The sequence below is a fragment of the Epinephelus moara genome, chromosome 6 (genome assembly GCF_006386435.1).
Source record: "Epinephelus moara isolate mb chromosome 6, YSFRI_EMoa_1.0, whole genome shotgun sequence".
Classification (NCBI taxonomy): Eukaryota; Metazoa; Chordata; class Actinopteri; order Perciformes; family Serranidae; genus Epinephelus; species Epinephelus moara.
In genome coordinates, this window is record NC_065511.1 from 6,614,299 (window position 1) to 6,640,684 (window position 26,386).

General features: G+C 39.8%; 2 protein-coding genes across 9 annotated transcripts in view; one reads left to right on the forward strand and one right to left on the reverse strand.

The window, feature by feature from the left end:
* cep162 (centrosomal protein 162) overlaps positions 1 to 23,944 on the reverse strand; it is a 40,123-nt gene extending 16,179 nt beyond the window's left edge. Inside the window, exons 1-16 of one of the 8 annotated variants that reach the window (XM_050047698.1) lie at positions 23,842 to 23,944; positions 22,602 to 22,703; positions 20,400 to 20,523; positions 15,373 to 15,429; positions 13,022 to 13,306; positions 11,395 to 11,538; positions 9,581 to 9,758; positions 9,197 to 9,276; positions 9,033 to 9,103; positions 7,106 to 7,136; positions 6,633 to 6,707; positions 4,114 to 4,320; positions 3,808 to 3,889; positions 1,401 to 1,674; positions 574 to 805; positions 21 to 187 (exon numbers count right to left, since the gene is read on the reverse strand). In XM_050047698.1, the coding sequence (XP_049903655.1) occupies positions 21 to 187; positions 574 to 805; positions 1,401 to 1,674; positions 3,808 to 3,889; positions 4,114 to 4,320; positions 6,633 to 6,707; positions 7,106 to 7,136; positions 9,033 to 9,103; positions 9,197 to 9,276; positions 9,581 to 9,758; positions 11,395 to 11,538; positions 13,022 to 13,306; positions 15,373 to 15,429; positions 20,400 to 20,523; positions 22,602 to 22,661 (2,067 nt within the window). In that variant the 5' untranslated portion in view covers positions 22,662 to 22,703; positions 23,842 to 23,944. Of the gene's footprint in view, positions 1 to 20; positions 191 to 573; positions 806 to 1,400; positions 1,675 to 3,807; positions 3,890 to 4,113; positions 4,321 to 6,632; positions 6,708 to 7,105; positions 7,137 to 9,032; positions 9,104 to 9,196; positions 9,277 to 9,580; positions 9,759 to 11,394; positions 11,539 to 11,690; positions 12,977 to 13,021; positions 13,307 to 15,372; positions 15,430 to 20,399; positions 20,524 to 22,601; positions 22,704 to 23,319; positions 23,428 to 23,841 lie in introns of those variants that run through there. The other 7 variants (XM_050047695.1, XM_050047696.1, XM_050047697.1 and 4 more) reach the window with 7 other exon arrangements.
* The window catches only part of tsnare1 (T-SNARE Domain Containing 1), a 1,274,638-nt gene that overhangs the window by 29,780 nt on the left and 1,218,472 nt on the right, over positions 1 to 26,386 (forward strand). The window lies entirely within an intron of this gene.

The following is a 26,386-nucleotide window of genomic DNA, read 5'->3' on the forward strand; positions in this document are numbered from 1 at the left end:
GATGAGGCATTTTTACTTACATTGTTATCAGGCAGATGATGCATCAGTCTGGTTTCTTGGGGACCTCTGACTATAGCATCTGTGTCTGTAACATCCTGGTGACTGCTGGTGTCTATCTGCTGTTGGAGGACAGCCACTAAGGACTGAACAGATGCCACCAGCTCACTGCTCACCTTCAGACCCGCCTCTGCTAATCAAACCAACATAAAAAGTATTCAGTGCCTTTATATCAATCACACAGACGGATTAAATGTAGCTCCAGCATGTAGCTCCAAACATGACACATTGATTCCACGTCTCCACACCATGCTCCTACATTGTGAAGACATGAAGGGATTTAGAAATGGGGCAAAATTAAGTTTGAAAACCAGCTTTCATTGATAACTGGTAACATGACAAGGATAGAAAACTTTGCATAGATTTATAAGCAAAGAAATAAATGTATAAACTTTCTGTAGCACCCGTTTCATTGTGCAATTCATAGTGGTATTACTGGGGAAAGGCACACCCTTGTCTTACACTATCTGAGCAGTTTAATTACTTGAAATTTTATGTGTGAGTGCCTCTAATAACCTGTGTAGTCCTCTTTTTCTTGGGTCTTTGTGACTTTGATTTTCTGTCGTGGCTGCTGTAGAGGACGGGAAACAGAAGAATGGGTTTTGGCTGGAGCAGCAGTTCTACTCAGCCCTGACAATCTGGAGGTCACTGCTGCTCTCCCCTCCACTCTCCTGCCTCTCACAGAAGCCACAGTGGGTTTCCTCACTGAAGATGTAGAGGAATGAGAAAGAGTGGAGCCACGGGAGGCCTGGGGGTGCAAAAAAAAAAAAAAAAAAAAAGCCCATAATTCATCACTTTTAAAAACCCCTTAAATACATGGAACAATTTTACCTCACAGCACACGGGAGTTGCTTGTCTACCTGCTGACTCTATCATTTGTTTGTGGTATCGTGCGACTTTCAGACCTGATTTCTGTGGCATCCACAGCAGTACATGAGTTTATATGTAGCCATGACATCGTGCAGAAGTCTACATTGGGTCATAGAGGAAAAATTTTTAGCAGGGCTTGACAAAATAGCGTTCTGACGCTAAAACATGTATACTATGACCAAAATTTGAATTTTTGAATACATGTGGAGCACTACTGCGAAGCTACAGAATGCAGCTGTAAATTTTGCAATACGGCACAGCACAAAACATTGTCACAGTTCTGTTTGAAATATGTTTGATCAGGCTGTCCTGATACATTGAATATACATAAGGAAAAAAACTGTGCACTTTGATTAATGTTGATTAACATTAATTTGCTCTGTTGGATCTGATCCCACCACTTACTGCTGCTGAAGGGTTTTGTCTGATCCAAGCATTGCTGAAATGGAGGAAAGTTTTTAGGGTTTCCTCACCTGTTGTTTCTTAGCTTTATCAGCCTGAGAGGATGTGGAAGAAGAACATTTGTCCTGATCCTGCATCAGCCTCTCTACTTCCTGTCTGATGCTCCATGTCAGGTTGAGAGGCTCTGGGGAGCTGGATGGGTGGCTAGTCAATCCTCTGGCTCCCTTTATCCCTGCAGCAGGTTCAGCCTTTTCTGGTCTCTTCAGTTGTGACTCTGGAGAAGTCACATCTGGGAAACTTGTTTCCATGAAGCTGGATGTCTTTTCTTGATGAAGACCTACAGCACTGTAATCCCAAAATGTACATAGAAAACAACATTCAAACTTAAGAAAAACATAAACCAACATTTTGTGTTACTGTTCACCAGATTTGGAGGTCGAAGAAAGCACAAATCAGATCTGTGTCTGATGTTTATGGTACAGTGTTGGATATTTGTTGGTTGAACCTCAGACTGAACAGGTGTCATCCAAAAAAAGCACTGAACTGCATGTAGATGATAAATATTCTTGTTAATTGCATGTTGAATAACCCACAAACACACAGGCTTGTGGTGCAGAGGCAAAACGGTTTCTCTTGTTCACAGGTAACCGGATAAATTAGCTCTGTTGACAGTCCTGTCTGGGCTGGAATACAGTGGTATTTATATGCATGCTTAATACATACATTACTTCTGTCATGACATGTTTTAAGTAACAGTCTGAGTTTGAGAACAACTTTTCATAACACGGATTTCCGCCTTTATTGTTATATTTAAGTAAATGCTTTAATGCAGATTTTAGTCCTTATTAGGGGTGACCCCGAATAGTCGATGATTCGGTAGTCTCGCTCACCAGACCTTTCTCAAGAAAAGAAAGGTCTGGCTGCGCCGACTCTCACTTTAAGATTGGAGAAAAAAAATGCCCCGGCTTTTTTTTATTTCTTTCAACCAATCACAATCATGTTGCAGTGCCACAGCAACTGTGCACTTGCAAAAATATTGCCGGGGGAAACAGGTTTTGGTGTAACACGCCCACAAAAATATCGCCTACAGGACGCGAACCATGGCAGAAAAATGGCTACATCCCCGCAAGATCAAACACCACAAAAGTTAGTAAAGGATGTGTTGAAAACTGCTACACAACCGGAGGTGGTAGGGCAGGACTTCAGCGGGTGGCTTGTTCCGCCCAATGAGAGGCTGATCTATGCAGCAAACTTCCGCCCACTCAGACTAATGATTCGGTGATTCGATTCAGAGAAGTCTGATTCGACGGCCAGTCTCGACATGATTTGACGATTAGTCGGCTAAAGGAAAAATCCGTCAAATCAGATTTGACTATGAAAATTCTTAGTCGGGGACACCCCTAGTCCTTATTTACTATTTTACCGTTTACTCTTTTTATATTATCAACTGCAGTTTGCATAATTTAATATCCTTGTTCTGTCTGATGTAAACTTCTGATTTTATCGTACTGCATACAAAGGGCACCCATATTAAGGAAATAATGACTCCAACTTGATGGCACTGTATAAATAAATGTTTAATAAATTAATGAATTACTGAGGTTATTCATCAGAGCTAAATCATATGCATAAACATATGCATAATGTCCCCAAATGTGTCAAAATAAAAAGAAATTACATGCAAGTCAGACCAACCAGTGAGCAGTCAAAATAATTAAACTACTGGCAGTCTGCTGATGTTTTGTGATGTCTTCATTCCAGATAATGGTAAGTAAGATTTTGCAATCCTTTCTTTTAGCCAGCGCAAAGCGGTGCATAGCGCAGCCAAACTAGTTACAGACCCCATAAAGTTGTCATTTTCAAGGCCAGCGCCCACGTTGCAAATGTACTTGTGCCAATCTGTGCATCTATGGGCGTCTAGGTCTTAAAACGAGGCATGTTCAGGTGCGTTATTTGCGTATTGGTATTTCGGCAGCAGAAAGTCAGAAGTCAGAACGTTGCGGTATGATCTTGCTATGCAAAGGGCACATTATTCAGATTGTAGGATGCACCTACAAAGGCAGGTTCACAATTTGCGTACACTCTGCTTGTTACACACACAGGGAAACAGGGATGGGATGAGGGTGGATGAAATAATATATCATTAACAGGGAAAGTATTCATTAAATTCTCTAAAATGTGAACATAGCAGAGATCAGAGCAGAGCTGCTGCCCGAATCCCCACTAAGAGAGACACTTTGCACATTTACACAAGGAGCAGTTTAACTTCATTGACAGAGGATAAAAACGGGAGATGATACTGATTGGTTGAATTCATGTTACGCCCAGAACACACCTATGATTAATCAAGGGACTAATTACAGCCCCTTTGCCTCTTGTGTCTTACTCTGCACCAAGATTTTGCACCATTTAAGCAGAAAAGGTGGAGTTGGACACACCCTGAATGCACTTGTGTATCATTTAAATAGGACCTCTAACCTGACAGGCTGGAGGCTGAAGCCTCTGATATGGTCCCTCTCTGGCCGGATGGGTTTCATTAGCTCCTCTGCAGTGGGTAGCTCTAGATACAAAAACAAATGAATCATTCAGCATGCTTCAGTGCTGTCATGAAGATACATATTTTACCAGTGACGGTTGACTTTCAGAGGTGACAAGGACTTCCTGAATGTATCACTAAACAATTTATTGGAGCATCATTCCTCCAGTTAGACCAGTGAATTATAAAGACAAACAGAGGAATTCCACTATTTACCCAAATGCTGTTTAAGTAAGGTGGTGTCTGACCTGACTCATTGGTAGAAACAGGCTGAAGAGACTGTCTGGCATGTTGAGGAGGAGAGGATGGAGACACAGGTCTGTTTATTCTTCCTCTCCCTTCCAGAGACGAATAATGGTGATTATGGTCATCTGAATCTTCCACCACATGGATCTGTCTGTAGGCTTCACGGAGAGCCTCCATCTCTGAGCCTCCACTCTGCACATATGACTGGCCTGTACAGAAACAAACTGAGTTTACTTTGTGTCAAAAACAATGCAAGATGAAACTAACATTTATTTGGGGCAGCACTGGTGCAGAGGTTAGCACTGTTGCCTCACAGCAAGAGGGTTCTGAGTTCGAACTCATCGACCTGCTGGGGCCCTTCTCTGAGAAGTTTGCATGTTTTCCATTGCCATTGTACTGAAACTATTTCAAGTGTTCAGAATGGATATGTATCCATAAATTGATATTTTTGACAAGACTAGGTCACTTGATGTTACGGAAACCATGAGCACCAAAGCATAATTCATCCATATATACTGGCATGGTAAACAAGAGAGACAAAAAAGGGGGTGACTCCCTACCCCTACAGGGGCCATTAAGTCTGAGTATGCGTCCATTCCTTGAGTTATGAATATTGTTGGGTGAAGTCAATCGCTCCCTGTCTTTGTTTGTTAAACAAATAAAGCAATTTAACTGATATAAGCAATAAAAACGATTTTTTTTAGAAACAATATTTTTTTAGGATATCTATGCAGACTACTGCACACAATCTGCTCATTATCAGGTATTGTGTCTGGATGCTTTAGATCTAGAATCTGGGTGCTCCATCTTCCGAAAGAGTTGGATGGCCATAAATGATTAATTATTGATTCAGATTCGGTGTTTAGGGAGCCTCTGCTGTGGACCTCAACCTCTTCTCTTTGCATTTCTCAGGATACTCTCTGATCTTGAGAAGTTCATAGTCTTCCAGACTACCTGGAAGAACTTTCTCTAAGAACACGCACTGACTGTTACATCACAATGTTTAAACAAACATGGACACACAACTAACTTTAGTGAAAGCTTGCTCGCTCTAACTTCCCTGACGCTGTATGTGTTTGTGTTACCTCTGTCCAGAGACCAAGGCTTTTGATACTGTTGAGCATCCCTTCATGATTGCCTTGGGAGATTTGGCTTTGGTACATATTCTGCAATACATTTAAAACCCTTTATGCAAAAGGAAACAGCTCTGTGAAGTTAACTGGTTCCTACCACTCAAAGATTTTGTCTCGAAAGAGGCATACGGCAAGGCTGCCCAGTATCTGTTTATCTTTTAATTCAATCGTTGGTTACAACAAGATTTATCCTTGAAGGGTTGTGTCCTCCTATCAAAAGCTGAAGGCATTTCACGGCTTATTTATGTTGCATACTCTCTGTATCTTGATAACAAAACTGCCAAAAGAATTGATAAAATGTTGTTTAAGTTTTTGTGGAAGAACCGTATACATTATATCACAAAATCTGTAGTTGTTAATTCTTGTAAAAATGGTGGCCTTGACTTTCTGGACTTCTCCACATTGAATAACGTGTTTAAGATAAACTGGTTATAACACTTTCTAAAAAATGAATCCTCCATGTGGAACTTTATTCTGAAATTTGTTTTTGACCAAATTGGAGGACTCCAGTTCCTATTAGTTTGCAATTATAAGATAAACAAGATACCTGTTAAAGTATTCAATTTTCACAAGCAGGCTTTACTGGCATGGAACTTAATCTACAAGCACAACTTCTCGCCACAGTGTTATTATATTTGGAATAATGGAGACATTCTGTAAAAAAAGAAGAGTATTTTTCTAAAGAACATGTTTGACTGAAACATGTTTTTGGTGAGTCAGCTGATTAATACTGAAGGTCGTCTCATGAGTTATGATGAATTTATTTCTTACTATGATTTCCCTGTCACAGCAAGGGAATTTGCTCTAGTAATTGGGGCTATACCATATGGCTCTGTGACTCGGTGCAGGGGAACATTCCCAGTTGATGTTTCTATTGTTAATCTTGATGATACTCCATGTGGAAAAGTGTGTTTTTCAGCATGTAAGAAAAATAACAAAGCTATCCGGTCTCTATTTCAGAATGAAGTTGTTACAAAACCTTATGTTTTCTTATTGGAATAATTTTGTTAACAACATTCCCTGGATAAAAGTGTGGACATTGCCCCATAAATACTTAATTACTAATAACACTAGGGAGATTTCCTTTAAAATTTTGCACAATATTTATCCAGCTAAACATTTTCTTAGAAAATTCAAACCAGATATCAATATAAACTGTTCTTTGTGTGCAGCTCATCCAGAAACTGTGTCTCATCTAGGGCTGCACGATATATCGTTTGAACATCGCCATCGCAATGTGCACATGTGCGATAGTCACATCGCAGGACACGTTTTTTTTCTTCTTCTCTGTTTAATGACTGTATTTGCACGATGGATGCTATGTGCAATTGATTGTACATGATGTGCAATATGTTCAATATAGATTTAAAAAAATAAAAATAAATAACCTCTGTCCAGAGACCCTGCTGTGTCCTTTCCTTTGTCTTCTCCACCGGTGTCATCCAGGGAATCATGCAGAGAAACTGAGACAGAAGTTAGAGCAACTGTATTTAAGACTAACTCCACAACATGATCAGCTATAGGTCAATATTAACTTCTTCAGAGAAGTATTGCAGTAAGAGATTAAATATATAGACTGTTTGCTGATGCGGTTTGTCATATAAACTAAAACTAATGAGACATTTGAATGAGATCACACACACATACTGTATATGCTGTTAGTAGTGAATTCGTTATTAGCATTACTATGGTTTCCCCTGTACTGCTTCATTATTTAATGGTCGAAGTGCTGTGCATGGGTTGTTTGTCTCAGGCTTCCGAAACCGTCAAACTCTACTCCATACTCTCTTTGACTGAACATATTTATTCCTTCAAACAACCACCCACCACCTCAGTGAAACATTATGTCTTCTTCTCTTACCTTTGGCAAGAATTGGAGACATTTTAGGCTTCTGAAAAGAGATAATAACATTAATTACTGAAGAATGTAGCAAAATGTCAGTTTGAGATATTTCGGTGTAAACACAGTTAAAGCTTACAACATGACACCTCAGCGATGTCATCACACATTGTATTGAACGTTTGCAGATCTGAAACCATCCCGCCAGTTACAAACATGTCACACTCGTGTTATTTGGGTTTTTGCCACCCTGAGATTGTTTAACAGATTTACACTAATGTGTGTTTTTTCAACTCACACAACTTTGATGTTTGATTGACAAACAGACTAATTAGTGTTGAAAAAGGGGGCTTTCTGACTTCTCAGAGTTGTTGAACAGTGCTATGTGTCAATTTGGCTGACTTTTTTTACCTTGAAAATTTGAAGGAGCATATTCGTCTGTATGTTGCAGTGTACTGATACTCCATCAATGTTGACCACAAACTGTTTTTTGTTAATTTCTGGTCCTTAAGGGCTCCTATAGCTCAAACATACAGTTTATGGCTGTGGGATTCCTCTCTTGCCTTCACACTGAGTGCCATGTTCACATAACTCAACATATTAACCCATGGATTATGGATGTGTGTGGTTTTTTTTTTTTTTAGATTTCATTTGTTTGGTTTTGATGATGTAATATTGTCATGTATATACCAGGGTCTATCTTTATCAGCCACTCTCTTTAAACCACTGTGTGTTAGCTGCGAGGGTTTTAACCAAAACAAAGATACTCAACCAAATAACAACTGTGCTGAAGTCACTGTACTGGCTTCCAGGACATTTCAGAATTTATTTTAAAATGTTATTGCCTATGTTTGAGGTTTTACATGGTCAGGCACCAATATCTCTCTGATGTGTTTGTGAGCTATGAGCCAGCTCGACCCCTAAGGTCATCTGGAACAGGTTGCCTGGTTATTCTCCAGGTCTCCATGAATACAGGTGAAAGTGCCATTAGCTTTTCAGCTCCAAGCCGCTGGAACATGTTACCTGGTGATATCTTTTTAGTTAAGTTGGCGATATTCCTTTTTAGCTACCGATTCCAGTCGTCTGGTTCGACTATTTTAGCTATGATTTTATTCTATTTTATTGGTTTCAACTCAGGTGTCCTTTAACTTTGACTGGTTTATTGGTTTCTCTATAAGCTTATCTTGTTGATTTTACTCATGTGTTTTAATCTTGTATTGGTCTATTCATCTGATTTTATTCTGTTTTTAGTATTTATTTGAATTCATATGTATTATACTCCTTTAATAGTCTACATTTAGTATTTTTATCTTATTTAATTTAAACATTTTTTTTATCAGTTCAGTTTGTATCTTTAATTGGTTCCTTCTTCTTCTCAATTATTATTTCATGAGGATATATTCTGTTTTAATGGATTTGATTATGATCAGTTGCTGGCTTTGTTTTGTGCCTGCAATTTCTACCTCACACTTTGTGCAGCACATTGCGCTTCTACCTAGAATCAAATATCCTACATAAATTAAGTTTTGCTTGCTTGCTTGGATTCCTGACATCTTGATTGACATGACTGACATCTTAGCCCTCGCTCAGGGGTCAGCCTACTAAAACTCAGAGGAGGATTATACATTATCCATAAAATAACCTGTGTGTACAAGTTATACAGGGGGTATAATTTCCCACATTGAAAAGGTGCAGCAAGCATTTTTTTTTACTAGTGGCATTCAATTACAAAAAAAGGCAGTGTGGTGCTACTCGCGTTTTGCAACCTGCAAAATGCTTACGGTGGTATCGGGGCCTCAGCCAGTCATGAGATGTAGATGAAAGCTCTTAACAAACTAATGAATGGGCCTTTTAGTAGAAATTATTTTCTCGTATTATTTTTCACCAAGGTCCTAACTTATCATAGAACACTCACTGAGTTTAATCATTATAGATTTCAACTACAAACCTCCTGCAGTGGCTCTTTTCCATTCTCCTCTTCATCAAAATCCTCACTGTAATGTGGAGATCCTGTCAAGGCTGAGAGAGAAAAGACCTGACTGAGACACACAGAAACAGAGTGATAAAGAAAAACAGAGAAAGAGAAGTTTGCTGAGAGCTAACTGCTCATACCTGGAGACTCTCTGACAGTCTCTGTGATTCTGGCCTTCCTTTGATCATCATCACTCTGCTCCACTGCTTCCTCAGCTTTCCTGGAGGGAGGACATTAATCCTCATTACATTAAAGTCACAACCTCAATCTTCAAGAGCAGCAGCAAAGACACTGTATCTGAGGCCCCATAAGAGTGGTGAATAAAATGTCACCTTCAATCAAACCTTAAAAGTCTAGGAAAACGACATGTTGTGTTGGCACCAAAACATCTTCCATTGTGTGTGTTATTGTCTCTGAAAAGGAGCATCGAGTGTGGTGTGATACATTCATGACTGATCTGCTCAGACTACTTCTGTCTTTTAGTGCTTAGTGGGTGTAATATTACAGCATGGCAGTTTACAAACCTGAGTTTGGTATCGATGGTAGAACTTGTTGAGTCCAGCTCTCTGTTTAGCTTGGAGTAATCTATAGTTGATAAAGCCCCTGCCTCTAGTTGGGCAAAGAACCTGGCTTTCTCCTCTTCTTCCTCTATAGTGTCCAAGCCAATATTGGTCGTGTTCTCTGCTGGTACCATCACTGAGTCTGCACACAGATATTAAAAGAGCACACACAGAAAGCACAGCTATGATGGTTCTAAACTGAAAACAAAAACTGTGTGTGAAGATGAAGGAGAAATGGAAGGTTCAATGTCCCACTTTTGGTTTACAGCTTGTTTGGACTGGATGTAGAACCCCAAATACAGGGGCTAAAATGATAAAAGCTTAGTTACAGTTGTGCGCAGACTCTACGCAGAGAGGCCTACGACATTGTAAGCAGTTATACTTGTGCAGTGGTGTGTCTGTGTCGCTCTGCAATTACACCTCCAAAATGCTAGTTGGCAGTAGGGTTTCTATGCCACTGTGTTGAGTTTCTATGATTCAAAAAACACACATTAAACATGGCTTAATAGCAACAATACTGATCACAAGGAAGACATTCGGCTGTATTATAACTCACGAGGTTCAGTGACTAGGTTCTGTGTGGAGTTTGCATGTTCTCCCCCTGTCAGCATGGGTTTTCTGTAGGTTCTCGGGCTACGTCCCACAGTCCAAAGACATGCAGGTTAGGGTTATTTGGTGACTTTAGATGTCCATAGGTGTGAATGATTGTCTGTGTGTATGTGTCAGCCCTGTCATAGTGAGGTGACCCGCCTCTCGCCCAGTGTCAGCAGAGATAGGCTTCAGCCCCCTTGCGACCCTGTACCAGGATAAGCGGTTATGGATAATGAGGCTCACAGACAAAACAACTGTCTTTAGCTAGATGTGTTATCCCCACAAATACAACATGCTAATGTTTTTAGCACAAGTCTATGATATTTTACATTACATAAATTAGTCTAGCGGACTTTCTTCTACTCATATGAAACCGGGATAAATCACTCACACGACTTAAAATGTTATTTTGTGGGGGTCTTTATTGTCCTCACATTTCCTTTTTGAGAAAAAGAAATGTGCAACATGTAGTTACATTTCTGGGGAGGTGCACATCATACTATGGCAAATGTACACGTCTATGCTGAGCCCACGCCATAGGTACTGCGTTGATTTGGTGCAAAAGTATAAATCCTGCTTAAAGGCTGCTGTGTACTTCAAATTACTTAAATTATTTAAAATACCTGTTAGTAGGCTTGGGTAACATTAAAATATTACGGCATATTAGGGTATTTAGAAATCCTGAAGGTATGATTATTAATGCTGTCAAAAACACAGACGCTCCTCTCTATGTTAAACTGATACAAAGATGCTGTATTGAGGTGATGTGCTGTAGAACTAAGTACATGCCACCAGGGGTCAGTCTCTACTGGTGGAACTAGCAGCTGAGCTGTAAAACAAGGCAACTGTGAGTAGTGGGAATAATGTTACAGGCCTTTTAAAACAGAAACTGCCTCTGCCACCTGCTTGGGAGTATTTTGTCATTTTACCACAATGTGAACAAATATAGGCTGAAAAAACAGCTGACTAAGTAAGTAACTGACTATTGGAACTGTAACTGCAAAACTAAGAGCCTGATTATCCCCCAAATAGAAGTGAGATTATCAATAATGGGAGTTTTGTCTGTCTAAATAACCCTGCCATAGACAACCAGTGTTGTTTCAACTGTACTGTAAAATATAATCCGACAAACTACTGGCAGATGCAGGTTTTAAGAAGAGTGTTTTGCCTCCATATGTTAGTCTTACCCTGTTCAATACTGTCACTGCTGAGAACAGCTGCTGTCAGCCTGTCTCCTTTCAAACCAGTGTCTCCTGGATCCTCATCCTCCTCTTGAATGGACTGAGACTTCCTCAAAGACTTTCTGAAAGTCTTCCCAGATCCCAGCAGTCCTGGAAAGAGATGTCACAGAAAAGCGCAAGTCAACCCTGTTTCAATTCATGCAGGTCACGCCACATCAGCTGACCTACTGTAAGCCACTTGACCCAAACAATCTGAGATGACTGATGGACTGACTAATGACTAGAGAATTTATTATACTTACAGGTATTTATTCTAGTGTATCTGTTTCTCTTGTGCCAACTGCCATTCAACACTGAGGACATCCTGTTTTTCATATACACACTAACAGTACTACAAGTTGTACATGTGGACAAATACAAACACCAAACTGTGGACCCAAAGAATTATATGCAGTGGATTCAACACCTGACACAAGCACAACAAATTATTCACATCATAACTTCAAAAAGGTAATATTTATCACAATAACTGTACTGCACAGGTGTGCTCAAGTTGCTGTGACTTCACCACATCAGTGCAAAGATTTTCTAAATGTTATCCTAGCAGGAATTCTATACATTTCTGTTTCTATTGTATATAGAATTGGTAAATTGTCAATCAATGAATAGCAGCTGCAGGTTGGTTTGAATTGTGATTACCAGCTGATGGAACCTGTGTGAATTTGTGTTTGACTCAGGCCTCGGTGCCTGACAAAGATCTATACAGCCAGAAACAGTGTGTGGAATTAGTGCATTTTCTCAAAATGAATATCCTTCCCTTTTGTACCCACTTCTCCCCATCTGTCACTGCAGTCATTACTTACTTGACTTTTGTCTCTGCCTTTCCAGCTTGAGACTTCATCGAGTTCTTTATAAACCACATGCTCAATGGTGAAAATGTCACAATATCCTTATGCGTGCTCATTAGTGTGAATGCTGATTTAGCTGCATTATTTTTGGTGGATAATAAATGAAACTCTTACAAGCACACAGTGTAATGCTACTCATGGCCCCATACTGCCACCTACTGTCTATTGTTATGTGTGCATTCTTCCACTGGGATTTTGAATAAGTGAACTTATATGGTTTCTGTTTTGCAGTTTACAGAGGCTCACCTGTAAAATTAAAGCTTTGTTTTGAGTGTAAAACTATAGACACTTAGCTGAAAAATGTCTCATCCAGAAATATAAGATTTCACCGCCTGTTCAATTCCTGCCCTTTAATGAATGATCAATTTCCAAAAATGGAGCAATTAAAATTAAATGATATTAAAAGGAATTTCCAGTTTGTCAGAATGTTTTCATGCCGAAATAATTAAGGAAAAACCACTATCAGATAGGAAATACCAATGACATAACCAATTTGATACTATGTAAAGATACATCTAATACACCAGTAAGAAAACATACAAAACTATGAGTCTTCATGTCTATGTGACAGGTAGAAAAACTATTACTTTAACATACAAACTACAACCTTAATACAGACAATGACAATACTTAAGACAACTAGTGGTGCTACTGATGTCAATCACTGTACTGCTGGGGGACTAATGCAACACAACGAAACGTTTGAGGGTTTGATTTGAAGTTACCGTCATTACTGTCCCCCTGGGAATGACTATCGGTGCTGGCTGGTGGAGTGTCATCAGAGTGTGTCTCATCAAGGCTCCTCTCTCCTGACACACACCGGAGGTTTTCATGAGTCAGACTGCTCTGACTGTCAGAGCATGAGCCATAGGATGGAGTTCTGTGTCTCTTCACAGTTTGGGAAACCTCCAAAACTGTATCTTTGTGGGTCTGGTCCAATTGAATTGGTTTATCAACAGCTTTGCAGCGAGGTTTGGGGACCGGCTTATAAAAGGGCTCCGCACTGACCACTTCATACAGCAAGAAAAAAAATAGGGTAAATCATTTTGGTGCACTGTTCAATTAAATATGGAATAGCTTTTTGAATGTGACATCTAAACTACACACTTCACACACTGGCCATCATTCACTGAAATTTCTTGCAATCTATTGTGTTTTAACAATGGAGTGTTGCCCATTTCAATAGAGTTTGACAGAGAGCGTGTCCAAAAAAATATCTGTCTCACTTTCAGTTCCACTTCAAACAGCAAGATGTTACTGTTGTGACCTTATTTGCTTCCAGTGTGAAACGATGGCGTGTAGCGAATATATACTTCTTACACAGGAAACTTTGAGCTCTGGGTCAGAGAACGGCCTGCCTCAAGGTAGGACACTAATGGACAACTGACCAAATTATGGTAGGTCATACATGGCAGACTTTGCACCAACACCTTATTAGAGCCAGTGTCCCACATTCTAGGACGTGGCCTGCAAAGTCACACACAGCACTGCGAATTCTGGAAAGGGAGAACAAAGGGACTGACTTTTCAACGCAAAATTATAGCTACGTTAAATGATGTGTTATGTTTAATGAACATACAGAAAATATAGAAAGTTGGTTGTAACATGCTGATTTTGATGCAGGACCCACTGACACTAAAAAACAGGAACTGCTTACACATCCCCATTAGATAAACACGGAGTGTTTGGTCTCATTAAGTAGATAAAAATTAGGGGAATGGGACAATATATAAATCCTACCAGTAAATTTGTCATACCTTGTAAGAAGTCAAAATGCAACCTGAGAGGCTGATGCTAACTTAATCCCAGTTCAGACCAAAGAAGTGCAGCGAAATAAACTAAAACTTGCAATGTGCCTGTCTCTGACGTTCTCAAAACATGCCAGTTCATACTAACGCGAACAGACGAGCCATGTATAGTCTCCATAGCAACAACTTTCTGTACTTCTGTTCTAATTTCCAGCTTTTGCAGGCTTATTTTGTAGCTGAGTATAATGTGTAGCTTCTTAAATTAACATTGAGAATGGTGATAGTAAGATATTGGCTACAGTTGCATTTCTAGTAGTGATGAACAGCATAAACATAAAAAACAACCTGAGCTTCAGATGGATGGATTCATAAATTGGCCAAAATAATTTAAATAACCTACGCCAACTAATCAGTCGCTGAGATTGTGTGTGTCACATGGGTACATACAGCTAGCAACAGCAGCGACCCACCATCCAACACCGACACACCGTGAGGACAGACACTTACATGCGTGTCATCAACCGCAGGGACGTAAATGAGACAGACTTGGGCTTGGCAGGGACAGAGGGCTGTTGTCAGAGAATATCACAGCAACGATCGACTGGCATTTGAGACAGGTGATGATGTGCCTTACGTTCTTAAACCAGCTACTTTTAACTTGACAAGCTGAGATGCAGGTGCCACCATCACCCGGCTTGAGTCGAGCTGAGACGTGGCAGTTCACACCGCTGCAACTTTTCTCTGCAACGTCCTAAAACAGTTTGGCGTTGTTGCAAATCTTTGGTCTGAACTGGGCTTTTGTGCAAGTCTGTTCAGGGACGCTACCCCCGCCCCCCACACACATTCCCTTAACACAGACACACACCATGGACACTAACCTCATGTGTCGTACAGCAGATGTTTTAACATGATTGCCATCTATGAGCCTGTGTAATTAATTGCATATAATTCTGTAAGGTTTTATTCAGTGGTTGATAACGGATGTCTGGAATCTCTCAGCAACAGTGAAAGCCAAACATTTAAGTATGGAGGAATTATATGTGAAGCAAACATCATTCATTCTTTGTAAAGTTCAGTAGGAAAGACTCAAAAAGGAGAGATTTATTAATGGGAGGGCTACATTTTTGCACCAGTGACACTGGTGCCATCTATAGTGTATGGTGCAAATGTATTCAGGGCATGTCCAAAAACTTCTGCTAGTTAAACAGCGCAAACTCTGGGCACAAAGTAAAGTTCAAAGGGCAAAGGGGTTTGATTGAATGAACCATCTTAATGTGGACATAATCTACAGAACTCCTTAGTGGGACTTTTTCTCAGCTTGTTCTCACCATTGTTGTTTTCAGGCTGAGACTTTTTGGTTTTGATAAATCTGCTTCTGGCCGTCTCTGGTAGGGAAGGAGGAAAAACAGAATAGGACAGTCTTTCAAAAGAGGAGATAATTAACAGACAAATACAAAGCTGTGAAATGTACACCCACGTTTCTGCAGAGTTGCACAGTTTTTTAAGTGAACTTGATATTTCACAGTAGGAGTGAGAGATTTGTGGACCAGAAGTTGCTACATAAATGACTATTATCACAATATCTTGCATAGGGCAACACTTCCCAAAGACTAATTAACAATATCAGTTGCATGGTTCAGCTCAACTTGACTCACTTTTGGTACCAGATGCTTCTGTTTATTTTTTTCACTGGAGATAGTAACCCGTAAATGTAGGCAGGATTTGTAGCGTGACGTCACCTTCAATGGGATACAAACACTTGCTGCATGATGCTTCATGCAGCTCTCATCAGCAATAAAACAGTGGAATGTCCACACTTCGTCAACTGACCACAGCATGGGTTGGGTTAATCAAAAAAATCAAGTCATAACTGATGGCAGCTTGGCTATTTAAAAATGGTGAGTTTATGCAGGATTTCTCATGTCACACAAATGACATTTCCCTCTGACCAATCTGTGGTCTGCAGTTTTTTAATTCTCCTTCTGGTATCAGCTCAGCTTGCTTGGAACCTCGATTGAGGAGGTACCAAAGAAAGCACCAGGTACTATCCACAACTTTTGCTAATGGAAAAACCAAAAAAGAACGGTTCCAAGTGATTTGAGTTGAGCTGTACTGTGCTTAAATGAGTCTAATGTTGGTCACCAGTAATCTACATTTTAGACCACACACAAGCATGCTGGGTATGTGTGTTTCAATGCTCAGTGAACATAAAAGAGGAAAAATCAGGGAAAGATCATATCCAGCAAGCCAGGCAGACAGGACAGTGTTATGAAAGAAGCAGGAAGAAATGAAACAGTGAAGCATCATTTTTAAAAACCATCACGCTTGTCCTGCTGGAATTGATGAATAAGGAGGGAGATGAGTCAAGGAGAGATCAGTCAACAGTGTAAAGTAGAAGAATACAAGTTAGACAGAGAGGCACTCTAACTTGACGAGAAGGGTGGAGAGGCGAGAATGTCCAAAAAATAATATTAAAGAATTTAACGTGAGCAGAGGTCTAACCAGCAAGGATAACCTTAACAAGAGACTCGATAGTGGCTCTGTGAGGCTTATTCAATAACACAACCCAAAGATCATTTTTTTGTTAGATGTTGTTGACCAAAGTTCTTAACAGTAACACCAACAAAAGCCTCTGGAAAACCATTCTCTTAGTGAAGCGCAGGTCAACACTTAAACAGCTATCATCAAGTTTATCAGAATAGTGACCATGTGTGTCAGTGTCATTATGAATGTAAAAGGTTGTAGTCTGTCACTGACAATGCACTTCTAGAGTAACCTAAAATCAAAGAAGCTTTTCCTCCAGGTCCATCATCAGTCTCTGCCATCCTTCTGACCACTCTGCCCTGGCAACAGTAAATATGGTGGGATTCCCACCTGCTTGGGGAAGGTATATATCTTAAGTTACAACTTAACTCTTAGTTGTAACTAAATGTATGTTTTTACTAAGTCACAGTGTAAGTCCCACACTACATTAGGGATGGGACTTGATATGATTTTAATGATATCAATGCCATTATTGATGGTCTGACTCCTGATCAATTTCTTGTGTGGAAAAAAAGTCAGCCTACGCAGGTTTTCTCTGTCATCCCAACAGTTTTATTAACTCTGATTTTGAACAGTGTAGCAACAGTCTGACTGTAATTATCTTAAATGGGAGAATGAAAGAATATTTGTACAGCATTCATTTTTATCTAGGTTTTTGTTAGTCCGAGATAAAACCTACTAAACCTGCCTGCTTGGTGATAATGTGATCATACCATAGACAGACGTGCTGATTGGTTGGGAAGCAGTGGCACTCGTGTGCAGTCAGGTAGCAACGGTATACTGGGATCAAAGTATACCATGATATCAAAATGAAGGTTATCATTCCGTGTACATTTGCTGATGTACAATATTGAAAAAAAAATACAACTTGACAGAAAATATCAACTTTATTTTAGTTATTTTCAAAAGGGAGACTTTTTACACGTACTCCCCTTAAAATTTGGTTTCATCTTTCAAATATAACAATAAAACAAAAAAATAACCCTTACGTTTTAATCGCTTTAAGGATAATTCTGACTGGTAATAATAGTTATTCTGTAAAAGGTTCTGGAAAAGGTAGTTTATGAGCAACTGCAATCACACATTGATTTAAATGGTATCTCTGAGAAGTTCCAGTCTGGTTTTAAATCGCGATATAGCACAGAAACAGCCCTTTTAAGAGTTTTTAACGACCTGCTTTTAACTGTTGATTCTGGCAACTCTGCTGTCCTGGTTCTTCTGGATCTATCTGCTGCCTTTGACACAGTGGATCACGACATTCTCCTGTCACGTCTCGATTCCTGTATAGGCATTAAAGGCACAGCGCTAAAATGGATCCAGTCTTATTTGTCAGATAGGAGTTTCTCTGTTCATCTTGGCCAGTACTCTTCTGCTGCGTCCCGTACCGCAAGGCTCCATTTTGGGCCCCATTTTATTCTCGTTGTATATGCTTCCCTTGGGGTCTATTTTTAAAAAGTACAACATCTCCTTCCATTGTTTTGCAGATGACCTTCAGATCTATCTGCCCATAAAAACAAACAGTGATGCCTCTATCCAGGCTTTGTTGAACTGTCTTAATGATATACAATCATGGATGGAGATAAACTTCCTTAACCTGAACAAAAATAAAACAGAGATAATTTTATTTGGAAAAACTAATTTGTTGGATGGCTATAATAGTGCCATCGGTCCTTTGGCATCTTACTGTCGTCCTGCTGTGAGGAAGCTTGGCGTGATATTTGATGCTGTTTTTAACCTGGATAAACAGATCAGTTGAGTTGTCAAGACGAGCTTCTTTCAATTAAGACTCCTCAGTAAGGTGAAGGCCTACCTCCCTCCACATGACTTTGAGAGAGTAATTCATGCATTTATCACGTCTCGTTTAGACTATTGTAACTCTCTGTATGCTGGACTTGACTAGTCTTCACTGCGCCGTTTGCAGGCTGTTCAAAATGCAGCTGCCCGCCTATTAACAGGGAAAAAACGCCGTGACCACATCACACCTGTACGGGCTTCCTTACATTGGCTTCCAGTCTCTTTCAGGGTCCAGTTTAAAATTTTATTACTCGTTTTTAAAAGTCTTAACGGCCTGGCACTATCCTATCTGTCTGAGCTACAACACCCCCACACCCCAGTCAGAGCAATGAGGTCTACCAACCTGTTGCTGCTGGAGGTTCCCAGATCTAGACTTAAAAGTAGAGGTGATAGAGCCTTCTCGGTGGCAGCCCCCAATCTGTAGAACAGCCTGCCACTGCATATAAGAGCTGCTGACTCTTGAGCATTTTAAATCCCTGCTGAAAACCCATTTCTTCTCACTAGCTTTCAGCACTAGTTAAGCATGAGATCTTGGTTTTAGTACTATTTATTTCATCTTGATTTGTTTTTATGATGTTTTATTGGTCATTTTATTACGTTTTATTGTTTATTTTTACCAGGTGTTTTAGAGAGGGATGTTTATATTTATTTTATTTCTATTTGTTTATATGTATTTACATGCATAGCCTGTACAGCACTTTGGTCAACTGAGGTTGCTTTTAATGAGCTATAGAAATAAACTTGACTTGACTTGACTGTAATACTGTGATAAAGTGAAACCACAATATTTTCTGAGACAGTTATAGCACTGTGAAAATCTCATACAGTTGCAACCCTAGTGTGTAGAGTGTCAAACACATAGCATTATTAGAATTTAAGCCCATGTTGTGTCCAAAAATGTTTTAGCATATTGCTGGTATTTCCGCTCTCACTTCAAATGATTATTTTAAAGACACTACAAGCAGTACTGTTGCCATCTTCCTTTGTGAAATGCCACACTTTGGAAAAAATCTTGCTCTCTGCCATGAATCCTTGTTGCAAGTTTTCAGCAGCATAGATGCATGAGTTTGATGTCACTGTTGCAGTTAGCAACAGTCAAAAAAAAGATGCCAACATCAATAAAACAAATGGATAAACTCGGAGCCACGTGTTTCTGACAGATTGGACAATTTGGAACCTGTTCTCAACTGGAACCCATTGATCCCATCCCTACACTTCATTCCAATTAAACTACATTTGCACATACACAAAGCTGGTGCAACAGCCTGCTTAAGCTCTGTCCATTTAGTATTAAAGCCCCTGAAAACTTGCCTTCAAGTTCTTAATATTTCTGCTTCATGACATCAACTTTTTCCAACTGAAAAAGTGACAAAAAATGTGTTAACTTCGGCAGAAAAAAGCATGCTATTGTAGGATCCATCTATCACAGTGACAAGCTGTTTGAACACATTTGTTTTCATGTCCTTTACACCTAAATTAAAGATTAGGCCACATAACAAAGACCAGATCCACTGATTTCAGACTGGGATGTAAACAATTTACATTAAACTATTGTACAAGTATACTAAATATCAACATAAATAGTGGCACGACATGTTAGTGTCAGTTCAGCCACACAGATTCAACTCGTAACAACATCCATATTGTATATAAACTGTGGCTGGCTATATGTCTGCATACCAATTTTACACAATGTTCCTATGGCAAAAAGAAGAATTATAATGCTGCTCTCCCCTCTCTGAACATATTCCCCACTGAGCCAGTGACCTCTATTTAGTTTTTCTGCTACAGCCTACTTTTATGGGCATTTAATTACTGCCAGCTGATAACTGCAGTCGTAAAATCCTCTAACATATGCCCAAATCCTCTCTCAGTTCCTCCCTGGACTGCAGAGCTTAAACACTGACACAACTGCAGCCACTGACACATTCTGAACAGCACCAGGCTAACAAAGGCGGACATGTCCAGTGTGATGGGTGTTATATCCTGGAGAATCCTCTCCTGTCCTCATTATTACCTCTCCCTGTTCCTCCACCGCTGTGTTCATCATCTTGCCACCAAGACACTGTTGGTTTCTGACTGCTTTTAGCATCGGACTGCTTGTCAGAGCCGCCCAAATCCACCGAGTCATCTGAAACAGACTGACAGGAAATCAGGTTTTAGTAAAGAGAGATGCCTCCAGGATAGACTGTGTCAGACTGCAAACCATGTGTCAGATACTCATTCTTCTATCAGGCTTACAGCACTTTTAAATAAGAAAAGTTAACATCCAGTGTGTGTCATTATGTGTAAGAGAGTTGGTGTGGACTGGACAGATAGACATGTGCTTTCAGTCAGCTGCCATGTTTCTACTGGTGAGAATTCAGAATGACTTATTCCAGTCTAATTTCTTTGCGACTCTGAAGCTGTTTTGTTCGGACCTAGTAACATTTTCATGATACTGTCAACCTGGAAAAAGTCTAAATTGAATGCTGTCAGATTAGCAACAAGACCATAGCAAGACATGCAGAGAAAGATTTAGGCATGTGACTGGCAAAGGACAAAAAACAGTAAAATATACAGGAGAAAAATCTTTACACATGATTGAACCAGTCAGAGCGTCATTTCCCATTCTGTTTAAAAGTCAGTTGTGCCTGCACCTGGCACACTGCTATTTATGTGGGGAATAGGACAAATTGTAGAAGCGAGCAGTTTTCTGCTGAAAGTAACAGTGCATGCCGGCTACATACGACCAGATATCCTCTCCCAGACAGCCAATGAAGTTGCAGCCTCAAGCAACCAGCGGTGCAGGGCGGACATGAGTTTAGGCAAAGAGATCGCGTATAGTGGGCATGCACCGTAACGCAGTAAAAGCAGTTATGTCACTGCAGCAAATATCGTGGAATATTTAAGCAGCAAAACTTAAAAGTGTAGTTTCAAACTTAACAGACGAATCAGAACTAAACTATTAGCTTTTAAACCAGTCAGTGAAATTACGCTGCTCCTTGTGTGTAAATGTGCACAGCATCTCTCTTAATGTGGAGTCAGACAGCAGCTTTGCTCTGATCTCTGCCACGTTCACATTTTAAAGAATGTCATAATATTTTCCTCATTATGATGAATTATTTCAACCACCAAAAACTCATCCTGACCTCCCTGTGTGTATAACAAGCAGAGTGTACATCTGTTACAAACCAGCCTATGTAGGTGCATCTTACTATCTGAATAATCAGATCATATTTTAGACCAGGTTTTAGTTGGTTAATGGTGCCATCGCTTTCTGCTGCCTCAAAAGAGCAACACGCCAACAATGTGCCTGATCTCACCTCATTTTAAGACTTACACGCCCATGGGCGCACAAAAAATACATTTGCTACTTACACTATGTGAGCATTTGCTTGAAAATGACAACTGTGTCAGTCTGAAGCCAGCAATGACCATCACGCTGCACTGTGCGCTGCTTTGCACTGTGTTTATGATATGGCCCCTATATGTGTCTTGCCTTCAAAAATTACTGTAATATGATTATTTTTATTCTATTGTCATCTCTTATGCACACAGAAAAAAAAAACAATAAACCAGGAAACACTGTGAAAGGACCAATCTTAAATTGTTTTGTTTTTTTTGTCTTTTTCCCATCTCAGTGTCACCGAAGTAAAAGAGGTTAAAAAAGCCATCATACTAATCTGACCTGCACTCTTTCCTTGTATGAATATACAGCAAAACTCTTAACATACAGCATGCCATCATATAGGAATCACGTGAGTCCCATCTTAAGCTCCTGTCATTCAATGCATGTGCACTGTCAGTTATTATTATACAGGCAGCAAAATTATGTGGAAATGTATTAGTGGATTCACTGTGAGGAGCTGAAGTGAACTTGCCTCACACTCACAATGGTCATTAATTGAGGCTCCAACAGAAAATTCTCAAAATCCTCCAGTGATGCAGCCTCTTCACTGTTCTGTCTTTCTCTCTCTGGTTCATACCATAAGTGTCCCATCATAAATAGAGCTACAAGGAACATAAACCTAAAAGCCATCCATGTCTACAGTAAATAACTGAAAGGCACCACTTTAACAGACAGATGACAACAGCACTGTCGGCGTGTTTTATGTTTGAAAGGGCCTACGAAGCACTTTTAGAGATGAATCACTCGTTCCATAACGTGCAACCCTAAATAGAGAGCATGACAATCTATAAACAGTACCACAGCAGCCTGCACATGATATTACATTACCTCCTTCAAAAACAGCTCAAACTGCTCATCCAACTCCTTCTTAGTCAGTCGGCGAGACATACTGATACTTTCCACTCCATCAGCCAATGGGAACACAGACGCCTAACATAAAGACAAAAAAATAAAATTAGGATAAAACATTGGGGAGAGAAATTATACTTAGTATGTGAAGCATATTTTAACACAGGTATCATCATGTTCTTTCCATCATGGATACCAATACAAAACACTTGCAATCAAAGAGATGGACAGTCAGTACTTAGTGCCGGTACTCAAGTGGGTTAAAGAAGAAAATTTTAGTGTCTGAATTAACACACGTTGATTTAAACAGTACAACTAGTACATACTACAGTTAAATTATATATATATAACGTTACATTGCTTCACTGCTGTAAATCAACCTTCATATGAGCCTCAAAGTTCATACTGACATTGGAAAAAGTAATGTGAGAAAAATGGCCATTTGTATATCAATTACAGCGTGTATGAGCCGTTGTTATGACATTTTTCAAGTTACCATTTCCTTCATTAGCTAATATGCAACACACCAAGGAGCACCTGCTACCATTACAGGTCTAGTTCTACGAGGGATCCCAAATGTTTTGAACTCAAAATGCTGCGCCTTTGATGCTAGCGATCACTGTAAACCATTCATAAAAAGGTCACAGATTACGGAAATAGATGGCTGCTGGCTCATACACATTATGCCGAGTCTTACCGATCAATAAAGCAAAAGACAGTGCACCATAACACTGCCATACCTTCTTGTTGGAATTTGGAAAAAGCTTTTAAGACAAAACGGGACGTTGTCAGACTGATATTGTACAGATAGGATGAAACAGTGCCACTTCCGGTTGAGACTGTCAAAATACAGCCGTACCCAACTTAATCGACATATTCGGGGCGTCAACCTAACTCTTTCTCGACAAATATTTGTATTCACCCATTGTCAACAAGATGTGACTTTGTCAAAAAATGTCATAGTTTTCCCTACTGTCAGTGTGTAACTTGGCGCAGCACAAATGGTAGTGTTTATTTTGAAGGAAGTATCTCTCTACTTCCGGTGTTTCTCTGAAAAAAATTGACACAGCTAACAGTTGCCAGTAGCTAAGTAGTTTATCTCCTTAGCTAGTAATGTTAGCTGGCTAGTAAAGGGAGCAAACTTTTGCCCACTTGATGCGGAATACGCACAACATTTTCATTAGCGTACATGTATCACTCTTACACCGACAGGACTCACATAAAAGACTCGACGCTGGTGACTCTCTCAGCCGAACACTTGTTGAACGTCCCTTTCTTTTAGTTTGTCGATTTGAGTGTTTGGCAGTTCCCGCAACACCAGCCGGGTGACAAAACCTGCCTGATTGGCTAGAAAGAACTATATAGGAGAAATGTTAACCAATGGGCTGACGGGTAGGTTGGGAGGGGTTTGTGCGTGAACTGATCAGAAGCTACATACCCGCCTCACGGCCAAAAGTATGTGGACACAGCCACAGCTCTGCTGGTGTGCAACACACAAAAAAATACTTTTTTTTATTCACTCCGAATGGCCATTATCATGCTATTCTGATGGTGGAATATATTTATTTAATATAAACCAGAGGCGGTGACTTGAGGCACATGACTTGGACTCGAGTCAGACTCGACAGTCAACACTTAATTTCCCAGATCCACTTTGTTTGAATCAGTCCAACAGCATCCAATCTAGTTGCAGGAGAAAACCATGAAGAACTCAGTTAGAAAACAGACGGAGGCTCAACAACCTTGTTTTAGCAAATAAATCCAGATTTTAAAAATCATTCATGACTTCAGCAGATTTAAATTATTGTACTATATTATAACTATGTTATTAAAATGACATTACATTTGGTGAAGTGTGCATTAAGACTTGTTTATGACTTGAAATTTAACTCTTGGGACTTGACTTTGGCCTGATCAGTTTTGACTTGAGACTTGACTTGAGACTTCAGTGCAAAGACTTGAGACTTGCTTGTGACTTGCAAAACAACAACTTGGTCCAACCTCCGATATAAACTGACCACCAGAACCCAAATTAATAACACAGAGATAGTTCTAGATATTCCAGAAAACAGGAGGACATTCAAAAAATTGCCTGTATTTTAAATGAATGAACTGAAATATAACTGAAAGGACCACCAGTCACCACAGTAGTATGTCTTTTTACAATTTGTCTCCTTTTCTTTTCCTTCACCTATGAGTGTTGCTGTTTATGCATTTACTTATGAATTTACTTGTAAAGCTGATGTGACAGAGGTGACATAGAGCTGACAATAATTGTTGGTTGCAGCTCACATTCATAGTGTGACCAATTGATAATCGAATGATTGGGCATATTTCTTCATATGTATGCTGTCAGTTACCCAATTTAAAGATGATCTGTGACGTCATCACATATTTTCTGTATAGCTGTGTGCTCCAATGTCACCTTTACCTGCTGAAGACCATATGTGATCAAAACAGTTTTCCATCATGTCCACGTGGACTAAAAGGAGAACTGACAACTAGCCAGAGTGTGAAAGTACTTTTTAAAGCCTTCTTGCAGATAATAAGAGTTGATGATTGCCTTTACTGTGAAACTGTTCAAGACTCATACGTGAAATTATACTCTGCTATCACTCTGACCTAGGCTGACAGGTCTTTTCATACAAGGACAAAAACAAGTCTAAGTTATTCTGATGTTGCCAATTCGTTGCAGCCTGATACAGCTGCATTTTTTCCTCCTGAAGAGTTACACAGAATCAATCATTGGTTAAATCAATGATTTAGCCAGTATCAATTATTTAGCAGTAGCTGTGTGGCATGGACTGCAGTTCACAGCTGCTGCAGGAGTCATATTTTCTCCACTTGGTGGCAGTATTGAGCTGAGGATCAGTCCATCTCTTCCCTGTGTCTGTGTGCCTGGAAGGGCAGTCCGTCACCAGAGATCAGTAGTAATCTAATAAACTCTGCCCTGCTCGCTTTTCTCTTTCTTTCAGAGGTCAGGGCGGATCCATATAAACTCTGTTTTCACCTGCTGCCTCTCTATACGGCTCTGTCCCTTATAACCTTGCACACACACATCCAACACTCACACTGTGTGTCAAGCATACAAGGAGGAAAAGAGACATCATATAGGCGGTTCTGTTTTTTGCTGATCTGTCTTGTGTGCCTTAAACCTCTGATGGTCAGGTATCTGCGGATCACAGAGCAAACATAATGTCAGACAGCCACTACTTACACAGTGTCTGGTTATTTTGTACTTTTTGGAAATGAAGCTCATGTGTTTGATGGTTGTTATGATCTGAACATAGAATAAAGACAAAGGAAACTGAATATTTTCTGAGCAACAAGTCCTTTAACCCATACAACAACATAAATGGTTTGCTCCTACCCTCTAATATGACCCACAGAAATGTTTCCCTTATTGGTGCCTCAACACATCCTTATTCCTTAACAACAGAATAAGTCATAAGGAAAATGTGACAGTAACACATCACAGTAGGCTTTAGCAGTAACAAAGTAATATAACCAACAGAATTTTGGGTAATATTATTACATTTACAATGTCACGTAACACGTTAGCACCTGAAAAAACGTTCCTTTATCCACACTGATTCACACTGCTCCACTTTCACCACTGTGCCCCCAGAAAAAAACATCCCCCAAAGGTTGTTGTGTCTTGCCATGTCACAACAGACTACATCATAGACGGGTGCCAGTGATCAGCAAAGCTGGGTCATGCTGTACTGATGATCAGTGTGTTTCCATTAATATCATGATGTAGA